The 15821-nt window shown below is 48.9% G+C and overlaps 2 protein-coding genes across 6 annotated transcripts in view; both read left to right on the forward strand.

The window, feature by feature from the left end:
- The window catches only part of ULK2 (unc-51 like autophagy activating kinase 2), a 37264-nt gene extending 32900 nt beyond the window's left edge, over positions 1–4364 (forward strand). The window contains exons 25-28 of one of the 2 annotated variants that reach the window (XM_021415493.1): positions 721–839; positions 1206–1363; positions 2286–2421; positions 2508–4364. In XM_021415493.1, the coding sequence (XP_021271168.1) occupies positions 721–839; positions 1206–1363; positions 2286–2421; positions 2508–2575 (481 nt within the window). In that variant the 3' untranslated portion in view covers positions 2576–4364. Of the gene's footprint in view, positions 1–720; positions 840–1205; positions 1490–2285; positions 2422–2507 lie in introns of those variants that run through there. The other variant, XM_021415494.1, reaches the window with a different exon arrangement.
- ALDH3A2 (aldehyde dehydrogenase 3 family member A2) lies at positions 6681–14546 on the forward strand. 4 transcript variants are annotated; one of them, XM_021415516.1, is made up of 13 exons: positions 6681–7102; positions 7280–8137; positions 8523–8696; positions 8945–9176; positions 9272–9357; positions 10125–10333; positions 10489–10606; positions 10742–10883; positions 10998–11164; positions 11639–11738; positions 11869–12104; positions 13060–13183; positions 13500–14546. In XM_021415516.1, exons 3-12 carry the CDS (start codon positions 8535–8537, stop codon positions 13138–13140), a joined length of 1533 nt encoding a protein of 510 aa, XP_021271191.1. In that variant the 5' UTR covers positions 6681–7102; positions 7280–8137; positions 8523–8534; the 3' UTR covers positions 13141–13183; positions 13500–14546. The 4 variants fall into 4 exon arrangements, with proteins under 4 accessions (XP_021271191.1, XP_021271194.1, XP_021271193.1 ...); XM_021415519.1 differs by lacking the exon at positions 13060–13183 and having other exon boundaries at positions 6693–7102; XM_021415518.1 differs by lacking the exons at positions 6681–7102; positions 7280–8137 and adding an exon at positions 8167–8312.

Below are 15821 nucleotides of genomic sequence, written 5' to 3' on the forward strand. Positions count from 1 at the left end.
GTCTGTTTTCTGATCTGCCACGTAAAGCTGGGGAAAGTGATGAGGATTTGCAGGTTTGTGGTGCAGTAGTATACTTCTGAACCTGGAAATACATGCACCGTCTCACGAGAGATCTCAGCCCTCTGTGGTCCTATTGATAAGGATGAAGCAGCAGCACTGAAATGAAGGCTGGAAAGGGGAAAGTCATGTTCAACCTTGACCTTAAATCAGTGTAGCCAACCAACCTTAAAACAAACTTAGAAACATGGAGAGACAAGAGAAATTTGAAGTAGTGGGAAAGGGCAGTTCCACTTCCTGCCTTCTTCCTAAAAAAAAAAAAGTATATATACCCTGCAAAGTATGTTTGCTTTTCACAGCTGTGAGTATTCCATGGACGTAGGAAATGACACTGCAAGAAAAGTACACCCAGTTGCTTGTGGTACAACACTGACCTCGGGCAGTCAGCCCACACAAAGAAGTGTTCCTTTTAAAAATGTCTACATTAAAGCAGTTTGCATTTGGTGCTGCAGTTACCAGATGAGCAGATGTACTCTCAACCCGTGACAGGGTGTTTGTGGAGGGAAAGGAGGGGTGGAGTTGCATTTTCAATGTCTTCCTTTTCTGCAGCTGCTGGGTCCTGTGTAGGATAATGATAAAAAGTGGAGTCTGCCTAAGGCTTGAATGTGTTCAAGAAAGGTGTTGTTTTTTTTTTAATATATAACTATTCTTATTTTCCACCAGACAAGTAGAGCAACTTGTTTTGTATATGAAAGCAGCCCAGTTGCTGGCATCTTCTCTGCATCTTGCCAAAGCACAGGTCAAATCGGGGAAACTGAACCCATCCACTGCTGTTAAACAAGGTAGGTGCAGGATAACCTCATTTGCTTTGCTTGTGAATTTTCTTCAGTGATACATCGCTCAAAAAGCTTAAGTTGCAACATCTTCGTTTTTCTTCTGTATGAGAGAATTGTGGATGTGTACAGTTGCACGATTCTGATAGTAAACGAAGATACAGCTAGCAGCTGTTAAGAAAAGGACAGTTATTAATTTGAAAAGGAAATGGTTTGATATATTCTTCATTAATAGAAATGGCAGAGTAAATAAATATTACCATAGCAAGTTTAAACGGATTAACTTTGCCTAGTGCATGAACAAGCTTTACTTAGACTAGATTTTTGGTTTGGGGATTTCTTTTGTTAATTTGTTCCAATTTTTTTTTTTTTCAGTTGTAAAAAGCCTCAATGAGAGATACAAATTCTGTATTGGCATGTGCAAGAAACTGACTGAAAAGCTGAATCGTTTCTTTTCGGACAAGCAAAGGTTCATTGATGAAATCAACAGTGTAACTGCAGAGAAACTCATCTACAGCTGTGCTGTAGAAATGGCAAGTCACTCCTTTCACCTAAATAATAGGATGTTGGGATTAATAATACGTCACTTCCTTTTCTCATACGCTTCTTCTACATAATCAGAAAAAAATAGAATGCATGTTTCCAGATTTCTGTTCATGGTAATTTTTGTTAGTCTTTTACTTTCCTTCCTGCCCTCCCTTAGCTGTGGCTAAAGTTCCTGCCAGATACTGTTCCTCAGGGACGTTTCCTCTACATCAGCAGATTCAGTACATAAACACTAGGAAACGAAGCCACACAGTCTCTAAAAGCATACCCTCTGTGTTGACGTATCATCCAGTGAGGCTTACTAAAGCACAGAAACAACAGAAGTAGCTTCCTCAATTCACCAATCCAATTTGAGGAACATTTGTCTTATCCCTGCAAAGCAAAAACAGTATCAGACATGTAAAATATTTTTTTAGTGTGATCAAGAAACTTTCTACCTGCCACGGAGCAGATGTAGTGAGTTTAGTGGAAACTTGCCTGTCACCAAAAAGAGGAGTTAAGTCTTTTTTTAATCAAGACATCACACAAAAGGTATTGGCAAATCTTATGCTTAACCCCAGCAATGGTGTGATCTTGCACGATTGATTTGTCTTCTTTACAAGAGAAAGTAGGTATTAGAACAAGCACAATTTTTCATATGTTGTCATAATTTCAAAGTATGTTTTAACACATATAAACACAAGATCAAAAAGTACTTTTACAGCTTATGTGCAGAATATCCTTTGCAATACAGTACATGGGCTCTGTTCTCTCAGGCTGTTTTGTTGTCTTACTGTCATAAAAACAGATCAGCTCAATTAAGGCTTAAAAATAGTTTATGATGACACTTTAATGTAATCCATTTTGAATTTTTCATTTCAGTATTTGCCTAAAGCAATTTATGTAACCAAATCTACTGAATGATTCTAGGTTCAGTCAGCAGCTCTAGATGAGATGTTTCAGCAAACTGAAGATATTACATATCGATACCACAAGGCAGCCCTGCTGCTGGAAGGACTGACTAAAATACTGCAAGACCCTGCAGATATAGAAAATGTGCACAAGTGTAAGTTTCAACTGAATTATTGAAAATTAAATGGGATTATAAAATAACACTGAAGTCATAATTTTTTTTTATCATTCTGTTTTCAGATAAATCTAGCATTGAGCGAAGGCTTTCCGCACTCTGCTACAGCACAGTGGCTGTATATGAGCAGTAGAAATATCCCAAGGACCAGATGGTGTGAGCATAAGGGACCACATCAGTGATACTGCACTTTTTTCACTACGGTTTAATTGTTGTCCTTGTTCTGCCCCACGTGGAAAATGATTCTTACATTTCTGTGGTGACTACCAAAGAAGCAGCAGCATATTCAAAGAGGAGAAATTCCAAAAGTACATTTGTAGAAAACCTGCCTTACAGATCCAGCAGCTCCTTTTTTTCTTCCTAGCAACAGAATTAAAAAGAATCTGTCTTCACATTTCAAACTGATCCTTGTACATGTGCTTTGACTTGAATGATCAGGGTTTTTTTTTTTTCCTCATGAGGTCTGTAGAGAGTGGATCCTTCTGCATCAGGTACAAAATGACGTTTCCCTCAGAAGACTCCATTAGAAGTTTGTGAAAAATGTTTTTAAGTTGTCAGTATAGTGTGGCCAAGGGAATTTGGGAAACCCTACCCATGTGCAAATGCTGGCTGAAGCTTTTGGGGCTAAGCTGGCTTGTATCTGAGCTCGCATGTTGTAAACGTGGCTCAGCATGTCATATGAAGGGACGATGAGAAAGCATTCTTTTACATGGGGGAAAATGGTGATGGAAGAAACTGTGCTCCATCTGTGCAAAATCCCCAGTGGGTTTTCAGCTGATGTGGATACGATTTGAAGATCTTCTTCCAAAACACTTTATTTTGCACTAATTTACTAAAGCAACTATATATTCATTTTTGAAGAACTATACTAAGAAAAAAAAAGAAGGCACAATGGACTTGGCTGAATTTCGTGTACATAAAACTCTTTTCAGAATTTCAAATGTAGCTTCTAGAAGACTTTCAGACAAACTGTAAAAACTTGTATTCATGTGAACCTTTCCATTTTATACCTATTTGTCTAATACTTGAGTAACTACTGCTCTGAACTTTTACAGTAATAGCAATGTTGAGTTGCTGGTTGTTTGCTTTTTATATAGATTTGGTTGCATCTTTTGTGCATGCGATTATGTGCATTAATGCCTGCAGTCTCTAGGGGTGTAATGACAGTTCTCTCTAGTTTTGTTTCTTGGGCAGTATTACAATAAATACTGTAAACTGAGAGGTTCTGCGAGGAACCACACAAAAACAGAAAGTAATGTTGGAATTTAAGATGCTGATTAATTGATGTAGAATATCTACATTGTGTGTGTGTGTGTGCGTGTGTGTGAAAAATCAGGATTATTTTGTGTGCATTCTGAGGGAGAGGTGGGAAGCTTCATTTAGCCTTATAGGCATTATCATTTCAAGCATCCCATGAGATTATCAGGACAGTGATTTGCAAAGCATTTAGGCAGATCAGCTTCTCTGGAAATGGTTCCTGTACTTCATTTCTGGGACTTTTTTGTTACTCAACTGCTCGAATACTTGAATAAACCATTCTCCGGGACAAAATCATTTTAATCCTCTTAAATACAGTGGTCAGAACTATTTGACAAAGTTGTACAGGGCTTACACATCAAAATACTCTTTCAGTGTTCGGATAACCATGTGTTTCCTTTTCTTTGACAGAGTAATGTACTTTTTATCTTATTTATCTGTATGAAATTCCAACAGTTAATTTGAAAGTGTTTGTTTATATAATGTTTGTATTTTTAGGTCTTTAATACAGTGTTTCTACCTCTCCTTTGTAATTGCATGCATTATTCTTGAAATTAGGTAATAACTCACTGAACTGTTGTGTAATAGCCTTTTTATTATGGCCTGTATAAATGTATATTAAGGTAAAATAAATACTGACACTAGAAGTGTTTCTATGGTAAAAATGAGTCTGTGTGTCTCTGTAACCAAAGATCAATGGTGTTAAATCAGTGACTGAACGTTCCCTTGCCTCAGCAGTTGGACGTACCATCAGGGCTGGATGGGGCCATGTGTTTCACTGTGTCTGGAAAGCTCTGGCACGAGGTATCCCTAGCTTTGTTTTTGGCTGCTTTAGGAAAACAGCAGGGAATGCTAATGATATGTCTGAACATGCATCGAGGAACACAGCGTCAGTCTTACTGCGCAAGCCTAGGAGATAGGCTACTTTTCCCCAAAACTCAGTTTTCTGTTGGTTTTCTTTTTTCCTTCAGGATTCAAGCTCATTCTCCTTCCACTCCTGCTGGCAAGATTACAGATGCACAAACAGGATGAGAAGGGCTGTGCTCGCTTGCTGTCTGCACGAGGAGACCAACGCTCATGGCCTGTCTTTCTGCATAAACTCATCCCACGAAGATCCTGAAGCTGCCCTCTGTCTTCAGCTCTCTGCACTGATCAGCAGGTGCTTTTTTTCTACAACATACTTTTCTTTCAGCCTCTTGGAAGCTAGAATTTGAAAGGAGATACTTGATGTACTGCTTTTCTTGTTCAACCATAGCATCTGCACAGGAGCACCATATTCTTCTGTACTTCCACATTTTCACTTTCTCCATAGTGTATAATGTCAACTGAGGAATCTAAAATGTATTTGGATTCTGGCATTTGCTGCTTTTTATATGCAAACAGTTGAATTCTCAGCCCTTCCTCTGACACAGAGGATAAAAGCTAGTTACCTTGCAGCTAATGTATTACTTTAAGAAACATTTTTTTTCACATGAGACGAGAGCTGTTGGTCCTGAGGCTTGCATTGTTCTTGCTACTTTCTTGTACAGCAACATCAAGAAATTTCCATTGTCACCTATGGGTCCAGAGGCAATAATTGTTGTGATCCTGGTGTCACAACACTGCAGTGTACAGCCCAGCTGCACTGAAAGGAGAAGTAGATCAAGTGAAGCTGATTGCTGCTGCTTGCAAAGCCTGTTGTGGCTTTAAGATTCAGGCTGGCTTGTGACCTGTCTCTTCTGACTCCTGCTTCCTCTCCTGTTTTTGTTTGTTTGTTTTGTTTAATGGTGATCCTTTAACGACTTCATCTGCTCTGAACTCAGCTTGTTGCTGCCTTTTTTCAGTGTCCAGGATGCCTTGCACTTCCCTGTCCATCTTGAGCCACAGCCTTGGCTCTGGCTCTTTAATAAGTACATGCTTAGCTCCTCCTTTCTGCAGATCAGTGAAGTATATCTTAGTAACCCCTTGGAGTCACTTGGAGCCCAGTCTAACTAACGCTTGGCTCTGCTGCTTTGGACAAACACCTTTTCAAAAGCCTTTTGTATGTGGCAGGCTCCCTCCTCCTCTTCGGCTGAAAGCAAACTAAAGGCCAGTGGTGCTGCTGAGTCCTGTTGCAGTCTTTGTGCCAATCAGTTTCATTGTTTCTTTGTGTCCCTCTCACATTTTCCACGCCCCAGCTATGTCTACAATGCAGCCCACAGATCATAGCTTTGTACTAGGAAGTATCTTGTTCTTGCAAATATGAGATCAGCAACAGCTTACACAAACAAGCAATGCCATAAATGAACTGAGCTGCATTTATTCTTGTAGGTTGCTTAAAGCTACTCCCTGTTGTTAATCTTCTGTAGCTGCTTTTTTTAATGGAGTGCTGTTTGGTCTCCTGTATGTGCCTGTCTTGTGCCTCTGGCTGGATTTTGTGGCTTTTTGTAAAACACTTGGAGCTATACGTGGACTAGATAGACATTTAAGCAGAAGTTGAGCATTGCCAGCTTTACTGAAAACTTGGTTGTGTCAGTGTGCTGTGTGAGCTAATAAAACATTTATTAATTAGCTGTGTCATTCTGTGGACTCTCGAAACGAGATACTACATAACTTATCTTCTAAACGAAAGTTCTCCTTCACCAGGCTCTGCTGAATGCTCTGTGAGCAGGGCAAGGAGCAACACAAATACATGTTGTCCAAGCCTAGCACAGGGTAGGAGTCTGTGTCACAGTGATGCCTTGCTATAATCGACTCCAGGAGAGAAGCAGGAGCAAGAGGCTGCTTCAGTGTAGGGAAGAAGAGGGTTGGGTCTGAAGCTCGTTTCTCAATAAAATGCCTTTCTGCTGCCTTATGTAAAGCCCTAGGGATTAGACAGCCCCCAGCACTGCTTACCTCCTGATTCTTCTGGAGTTAATTACTTTCCCCATAAATAGTTCCCTCCTTTATTGTTTCTTAGTGACTGAATAAAAATAGAAGATGCTGTCAGCTCCAAGGCGTGAGGAGCGCGCTGCAGACCACGCGTTGTGCTGGGTGCTGCCTGCAGGGTTTCTTCCATCTCGCTCCAGACCCCAGGCTTCTCTGAAATCCATGCATCTCGCTCAGCTGCTCCAGGGAGGCTCAACAGATATTTTGCAATGCTGAGAACACCCTCAGCTTGTCTCCTGACCGTAACTGGCTAAATAATGGCCCTGACAAGGACCGAAGTATGGCATCACGCTTCTGCTCTCTCTTTCCTGCCAATACAGAGGAGCCTTAAGACCAAGATTCTGCAAAAGCATGGCACAAAACAAGCCTGGATGAGGTGAGAAGGGGGACGTTTGCCTGCTACGTGCGATGCCAAGCACAAAAGTACTGCAGTGGCATGGAAATCCTCAGGCTGGAGGGTGAGAGTTCTACATGCAGAAGAGCAGACTCTGGAATACAGCCACGGTGGAAAAGAGAGGTAGGTAACAGCCTCCCTGATCTTGCAACCGTCCCCTTGTGGGCGTGCTGACTGCAGAGGGTCAGTTGCATCAGTGCTTCTCAGGGCACAATGTATTACCCCACTCTGAGAGTTCAAAGACTTTTACCCTGATTGCAGCAGTGTTAACTCCTTATCTCATTTTTGTTGGACTTTCAGACCGTGTGGCATGTGGCCGAGTTTGTGTCACCTCTGTGCAGGGATGCCAACAGGAGCAAGGCAAGCATGTTTCCATCAGGTGATTCTCCTGCAGGGAAAGCTCCCACTTTTCCTACTTGTGTCTCTGTGAATACAGACCCAGCTCCTTTCCATGTAGCACGGTGCGAGGGCTGCATCGAGCCCAGCCTGTTTTTCTCCCACATATTGCCTCCTGCATGCAAGCATTGCCAGTTGCTCTTGTCATTCCTTTCCCCAGCAGACTGTTTACTGCTGAGATTTGTGCAACAGCTTGTGCAATGTCCCTGTGCTGGCTGGGCTGCAGCCCGGGTGCTGTTTGCAGAGCCAACCGACTTTGGGGGAGCGGCCGTGGGTTCAGCTGGGCGTGGGTTTGGCTGAGCATTTACAATGATACGTGTGGCCCCCGTAGGTGTGTCAGATACGCGGCCTGAGGAGCTGCTGGGTCTGAAATGGGAGCGTCATTTTCAAATAATCCCCTTGCGTTTCTCAGAGGAACAAGTTGGGGCAGGCCTAATTAACTGGGATAAGCACAGCCTCGTCTCAATTCCCTTCCCCGTTTTTTCTGCCCTGCGTTTCCCACGCGAGTGCTGTATTGGGGTTAATCTGGGTGTCCGTGTCAAGCTGCGCTGTTCTCCTACACCACGTCAGCACCGGTTGGGGCAGAAGAGCGCAGAGAGGGGCAGGCCGGCCCGCGGCCCCTGCCCTGCTCAGATAAGGGAGTGCGGCTGGAATTTGCCCCCGGCACAGCCCGCACCCCGCGCGCAGCTGTCGAGCGGCTGTGCTGGTGCTGCCGTGCAGGACAGAAGCGAAGGGAGCAAACCCTCACGGTGCGGAACCAAGGTACAGCGCTGGCGGTGACCCGCGGGCCGCTGCCCGGCTTCGTCGGCTCCGGTTCCTTGCCGCTTTTCTCCCTTCTTTTCCTTGGCCCCGCGCGCTCCCACTCCGTCTGCGGGGGGCGGGGGAGGTGGCGCGCGGCGCTGTCACGTGACCGGAAGGCGGAAGCGGCCGCGCTGAGGTGAGCGGTGGGCGGGCGGGCGGGCCGGGGTCGGCGCGGGGGGCGGGGGGGACCCCTCGCTCCCTAGGGGCCCTCCGGTCCCGGTACAGCCCGCTGCTCCCCGCTGCGTGCCCCGCGCTTCTCTTCGGAACTTTTCTATATCGCTTGCGGCAAATTCTTTAAACTTTGGCTAAGACTCCTCACTGAGCGCGGCGCCGCTCCGTTCCGCAGCGCTGAGCGGCCATGGGGAGGATGGCGGAGGTCGTGGGCCGGGCGAGAGCCGCCTTCAGCTCGGGCCGGAGTCGGCCGCTGGAATTCAGGCTGCAGCAGCTGAGGAACCTGGAGCGGATGGTGCAGGAGAAGGAGCGGGAGATCGTGGCGGCCATCGGGGCGGATCTGCACAAGGTTTGGGGCCGTCGTTTTTCTCTCGGAGGGCGGTGAGGCCCTGGCACTGCTGACCTGAGCTGTGCGAGCCCCATCCCCGAGGGGCCCGGACGCTGCGTGGGGCCCTGGGCAGCCTGAGCCGGGTGGGCTTTCAGGTCCCCTCCAGCCCAGCCATCCTCCGTTGTAGGGCAGCCAGGTTTCCCCGGGTGGGCCCGCTGGGTGCGGGAGGTGGGCTCCTTTCCAGCCCTCCCCGATCTCTGTCGTTGCAGTGCGGTCACAACGCGTACAGCCACGAGATCATGGGGGTGCTGGGGGAGCTGGCCCTGACCATGGAGAAGCTGCCGTCGTGGGCGGCCCCTCGGCCAGTGAAGAAGAACCTCCTGACGCTGCGGGACGAGGCGTACATCAACCCCGAGCCGCTGGGGGTGGTGCTGGTGATCGGGGCCTGGAACTACCCCTTTGTGCTGGTCATGCAGCCGCTGATCGGGGCCATCGCCGCAGGTGGGACCCGCCATGGCCCGTGTCCCTCATGGGGGGTCTGCATGGGGGCACGAGAGGGGCTTGAGGGGAGCACGAGGGCTGTGCGTGTCTCCTAGGCAATGCGGTGGTGGTGAAGCCGTCAGAAATCAGTGAGAACACGTCCCAGCTGATTGCCAACATCCTCCCTCAGTACCTGGACCCGGTGAGTGCTGCTTGGTGCCCGGTGTTTGGATACCTTGAGGAAATACCTGCCTTGGTTTCACGTAACTGCTGTGGGTTGGAGTTGAGTTATTTGTCCCTTATCTCTAAAAGGGCGTAGGTAGGAGATAGAGAAATATTTGAACTGGTCATAGGGTATGCAAACACACTGCTATATTCTTCCAGCTTTCGTGTAATTTATTGTGCCTTCATAGTCTTGTTGCAACATGGCCCTCTTTTTGATGTTCATCATAGCATTAAAGGCTGTGCAGGTGTTTCTCTCTTCAATAATTTCTGTTTGGGATGTGGCCTGTAGGCATGGGTTTGTGCTGTTCCTGTGAATCAGGCTGCTTGCTTAGCAGCACTTGGCTCTAGTATTTATGTCCTACTGTGCTGGTAGCATGATGTTTTTTCCCCTTTACTTGTTTGATATCTGTTGCACTGTTTCACTCAGACTTTTCCTCTTATAGCACAGCTCCAGTATATGTGTTTTCCTAGGTAGTGAGTGCTTTCTTTAGGTGGAGAGTGAGAGCTGAGGAAAGGGAGAGCCTGCTGGTCATCTGTGCACCAAGGCTCAAAGCGTGGAAGCAGCTCCACAGCCTGACAGCCCTGGTCTTGAACTCAGTTTCTTTTTAGTTTGTTTGGGACAATGCGGTGAATAAAATCTCATTTAACTGGAAGGAGTGATGGGTGTGGTCTCAGGGACAGCTGCTCTCTTGATCTAATTGCTTTAAATCAAGGTACATGTAAGGCTCTTGTTTGCCCACACAGGAGCTGTACCCGGTAGTCACTGGGGGAGTGCCTGAGACGACAGAACTGCTGACACAGAGGTTCGATCACATCCTTTACACCGGGAACTCTGCTGTGGGCAAAATTGTGATGGCAGCGGCTGCCAAGCACCTGACACCCGTCACCCTGGAGCTGGGTGGGAAGAGCCCCTGCTACATCGACACGGACTGTGACCTGGCCGTCGCCTGCAGGTCAGGCCGCTGTGAGCCCGCCGTGGGGCCGAGCAGCGGGGCATGGGGACATGTATGGGCTCTGAGGGACCATAGGGTCCATAGAGTGGTGCTGCTGACAGGGCAGTGGGGGTTAGAAGGGACAAGGTGGAGAACCCTTCTCTGTTTTTCTGCAGGCGGATAACGTGGGGGAAGTACATGAACTGCGGGCAGACCTGCATTGCCCCGGACTACATCCTGTGCCACCCATCCATCCAGAGCCAGGTGGTGGAGAACATTAAGGCAACGCTGCAGGTGAGCGTGGAGGCTCTTGTGCTGTGGTAGTTGTTCCCCTCACCACAGAGGTGTGAGTTTCTGTCCCGGCAGCCCTGGAGCTGCTTCTGAGCAGAAGGTGAGTCAAGTGCTTGGCTCTGCTGTGTGCTGTGGCAGGAGTTCTATGGGGAAGATGTGAAAAAGTGTCCGGATTATGAAAGGATCATCAACAAACGTCACTTCAAGAGGATTGTGAGCCTGCTGGAAGGGCAGAAGATTGCCCATGGGGGAGAGACCGATGAGGCTTCCTGCTTCATAGGTACGTGTGCATGTGTTTGGCGGGGGACGTGGGGGGTAGAACCCAGACAGCGGCCCCCGGTCCTGTGGTGGCCCCATCTGTGGCCCTGCTCAGCGCGTCTCCTGCCCACCACAGCACCCACCATCCTCACGGACGTTTCTGCGGAGTCCAAAGTGATGGAGGAGGAAATCTTTGGGCCGGTCCTGCCCATCCTGTCTGTGAAGAACGTGGATGAAGCCATCGAGTTCATCAACCGTCGGGAGAAGCCGCTGGCTCTCTATGTCTTCTCTAACAACAAGAAGGTGGGTGAGGACCCATGGAGCTCCTCTGCAATGTTGGCTCTGTGCACTCTGGTCCTCCGTGCAGCAGTCCCAGGCACAGCTCCCTGCAGGACCTGCATTGGCTCCTGTTGTTTTTGTGTGGGTTGCAGTATTTGTCTCATGTGAGTTGTGTTCCCAGAGCTGCCTGGTGCATGCTGAAGGGCTCTGGATTTGCATGACGTTATGAAACAGAAGGATAACAGCTGAATTTCCTGTTTGGTGATTAGCATGTCATGTAGCTGTTCATGGTTTAGGTATTTTTAGTATCTTAGTGTAGAGAAGAGCTCTAGGCTTTCCAACTTCTATTTTTCAATTAGTGTTGCATGGAGGGGGCTTGTCTGAATTGTCAGCAAGAGAAAATTAACACAATGGCCTGATGGCCCATGCTCCCCTCCCGGTCCAGCTTGTCTCTTCTGAGCCTTTGTAATTTTTTGCTGTTGTTTTTTGTTCTGTCAGTTAATCAAGAGAGTTATCTCAGAAACCTCCAGTGGAGGTGTTACTGGAAATGATGTCATCATGCATTTCTTCCTTGCAACCTTACCCTTTGGTGGCGTCGGTAAGTTACTGGACCTCCTCCTTGAGCACTTGACTTGCTGCTTGTTGGAACAACAGTGGCTGGTTTGCTGGTGGCCAAAGGTTTGACCAGATGAGGCCACCGTGTGACCTGGCCGTGTTTTGCGTTTCAGGGAACAGCGGGATGGGTGCCTACCACGGCAAGCACAGCTTTGACACCTTCTCCCACCACCGCTCCTGCTTGATCAAGGATCTGAAGATGGAGGGCACCAACATGGTCCGGTACCCTCCCAGCAGCCAGAAGAAGTTGGGCTGGGCCAAATTCTTTTTTCTGAAGCGATTTAACAAGGGCCGCCTGGGGCTGATCATGTTGGCTATGCTGGGCGTTATAGCAGCGGTGGTGATAAAGGTGAGCTGTGGCTCTTTGCTTTCTACTTGAGTGCACAAGCAATTTGTTTTACCTTCTGCACATCCTCTCTTTGCGATTTCAGTCTTTTCTTAGAGCCTGGCCTGTTTTTTGTCTCCTGACACTTATGCTTGGCCCATCTGAAATGATCAGCATCTGTTTCTCATTCTTGCCAATGACACTTAGAATAGAAATGTCCTCAGAGAAATCTCCCTGCCTGCTGTACTATTTCTTTCTCTGCCCTGGATGGTGACACCTGTGCGAAGCTCCCTGCATAGGTAGATGGGGGTTGGTCCATTTTTAAGACAGATCTCTTAGTTGTGATCACAGTTTCAGGGCTTCCTTCATCAGGGCCATGCAGAAGGGAGGCTTTGGTGTCAGGCTGAAATCTGTGGCAAGCTCTTGTTCCTTGCCCAGTTGCAGCCTGTATCTGACGTCAGCTTAATTATTTCCCTTTCCTCCCATCTTCTACATAGTGCAGGAGGGTGGGATGTCCTCTCCTCTCTGCAGGGAGCAGAAGCCTGCTGGCAGTGGCCATGTGGCTGGAGGACTTGGGATGCCTCCTGAGGTTGAGCAGTGAGATGTAAAACTCCCTATTGATTGCTCTTGGGTCTCTGTGGCTGGCTGACCAGGCACTGTGTGCCTGTGCTGGCTGCTCCCTGCAGAGCTCAGCTGCACATCTTCCTGTTCCTGCCCCACGGATTTGCCAGACGTAGGGCAGCGGCTGCTGAGAAAAAAGGAGATGGCAATTTGTTGTTCTTTGCTGCTGCTGAGATCAGAAGCGCAGGAGCCCAGCAAGCAGGAGGAAATAGTCAGGCTACATAGCTGAGTCCAGGAGGTGGAAGAGCCAACGACTGGCCTTGAAGTAACAGCTAGGAAAGCAAGTCCTGTCTGAGTGAACGCCTTCTCAGTGAAGGGGGGAGCTCACAGCATCTTGAAATCATTTGGGTTTTCTCAGAACCACCAGTCTGTGCTGAAGAGAAAAGCTCTCTTGGTTGCGCTGGCCATTCAGAGGCGGGGCTGGCTCAGTGTGTGTTAAGGAGGAGCAGGTTTCAGAGCACTGCTGTTGCTGTTACGGTGAGGTAGGCACCTTTCTCTTTTCCCATGTGCAGATCTAGTTGAGGTTGGGTGAAGCGTTGTTAGAGCAGTGGATGTGGGGCTTGGGGAAGCTCCTGACACTGGGGAGCAGTGCCTTCCCCTGCAGCTCATGCAGTGTCCAAGATAACCAGCAGTGTGTGCATGCCCTGGGGAGCAGAGGAGGCGAGCTGGATGCGGTGGCACCCTGGGGAAGTCAAGGGGAGCGAGGGGGGGCATTGCTTCAGGCTGTTCAAGGAAGAAAGTTGGTCTTGTTTCAGCAAACCCGTTACAGGATGGTGGTGTTGTGTTTTTCTTTCACAGATGGCTTTCTAGTGAAGAGAGGAGAAGGTGCCATAACCTGTGTGCAAGTCATATTTTGGGTGCTCACATCGTGTCTGTTTCTTTCACTTCAGTCCTATTTTTCTTTTGAGCTGGTTTATTTCTGTGAGCTGCTGAGCACGCAGAGCAGCCTTGGGAAGGCACTAACCACGAGAAGGCCTGGACTCCTGCCTACTAACAAGCCACACTGAAACAGAGGGACCAGTGGATGCAAGCTCTCAAAAGGAGAACTGAAGAGCAAGAAATACAGCACCTGACACCACCCCCATGCCCTGCAGAGCGCTGCTTCCAGGAACACACACCCCATGTCTTACACCAAACTGCTTGGCTTCTTCCACTGACAAACAGGAGCTCGTGTTTCAGCTGTAATTGCTCTGTTTTCCATGCGGTTCTGGGGACGGTCTCTTCTGTTGTGTTCCAGCCAGCCGTGCTCCTGGTGACGGGTGTGAGGCAGGCTGTGCTGCTGCTGTGTTTGTTCCAATTGTGTTGGTTATGAATCAATCAGGTGAGGTTCCCGCTTGCCATCTACTTGGGGTGAAACATTCCTGGATCCCTGTGAGCCAGAAGCATCCACAGCTGTCGGGTGGTGCAGGCTGACTCCTTTTGGGGGCTGTGGTTTGCGTCGTGCGCCTGTAGCAATTATTTGACAATTAGAAGACTACAAAGAAGATACGTGCCATGGCTGTATTTTACTAATGAGAAAGGACTCCCCTGAACAGGGGAAAGCAATTACTGAGTGTGTGTACCCTGATGGCTTTGAGCTTCTGGGTCTGCTATGGTCTTGCACTGGGTTATGACATGGGACCTATTCTACTGGGGAGAGGGTGGTGGAGAAATTTGAGGTGGAAGGACCCTGTAAATGTTGTTTGAAGAAAATCTGAAAGTGATGACTGGATGCATCTCTCAGCAAATAGTAATCACTACGCAGTAGGTGGGATTTCTTCACGTCTGGTGAAAATCCACATGCTAAGGCTTTTTAATGAATTATTTTGCAAATACAAAATAAATACGAAGAATTTAAATAATAAAGCGAGTGTGGTAAGTCACTGCAACCTCCTGCGGAATCCTGCCTGTCCTGTGCCACCCCCAGCTGAACACGACACGTGCATACAGGTGGCAGCTGCTCCCCACCTACACCTCTGCCCCAGTGCAGCAGCACAGCCCCGCGGTGCAGTGGTCTCCCTGCTGTTGGGGAAGGATCACTAAGAATGGCTGCTTCTGCCCCTGTTCTGTGCCAGTCTGTCTCTAAATGCATCCCACCTGTGGATGCTGTCACTCGAGGGCTCGCTCTGGGCACCCGAGTCACTGTCCCTGCTGACACAGCCGCACTGGCTCGGCCCGTCCTGGGAGCAGTGGGATCACTTTTGTGCCTTCAGCAGTGAGCGGTGCTGTGGCTGTGTCCTGTCTTGGAGGGTCCCCTGTACTTGAAGGAGCAGTGCTTCCCTCCCATCACACGGAGGAGCAAGCTGTGATTTGATGCTTGTGAGCTCAGCACGCAGGGATGACTGGGTGAAGGGCGCCTTGTATCGGGCAGAGCTCTGGGCCGGGGCCAAACATCCTCCTGTAGGAGGAGAGCGCTTGGGCTGCGCAGGAGCAGGGCTGGTGCCTGCTGGCTCTGCCTGGAGAGGCTGCTGGGAGACAGCTGCTCTGAGGTAACTTTATTTTTCCCTTTCTTCTTTTTTTTAATGAATCATCCACTTTATCGATCGGCGTCAGATTGCTGTTAAGCAGCTGCGGCAGAGGATGGGGAAGGGCAAACCGGGGTGGGCACGAGGGAAGAGGAGAGCAGGTCCTGGCTTTGCTCCGTGTGTGACGTCGCTCAGTGGTGGCATCGTGTTGGGTGTCCCCAGCGCTGTGCAACCACCGCCTGCACCTCCCAGCAGCTCGTGCCCCAGGGCTGCAGTGCGATGGGTTCTGCTGCCCTCCCCCAGCTCTGTGTCATTGCAGTGCGGTCACAGCGCGTACAGCCACGAGATCATGGGGGTGCAGGGGGAGCTGGGCTTGACCATGGAGAAGCTGCCGTCGTGGGCAGCTCCTTGGCTGGTGAAGAAGAACCTCCTGACGCTGCGGGACGAGGCATGCACCAGCCCCAGGCGCTGTGGCAGTGCTGCTGATAAAGGTGAGCAGTGGCAGCTGGTGTTCCCTGAGCCCCACCTGGCCCCCACCTCCTCCCTGTTGCCTCGTGAGGCTCTGCTCCCCGTGGGGGCACTCAGCCTGCCTGTCCCTCTGCAGGTGGTGGCCCTGTGGGAAAGGGTCCCTGCACCCAGCAGCGCATCGGAGCCGTAACCCATCGTTTTCATCCCG

This window comes from Numida meleagris, chromosome 18 (assembly GCF_002078875.1).
Source record: "Numida meleagris isolate 19003 breed g44 Domestic line chromosome 18, NumMel1.0, whole genome shotgun sequence".
Taxonomy (NCBI): Eukaryota; Metazoa; Chordata; class Aves; order Galliformes; family Numididae; genus Numida; species Numida meleagris.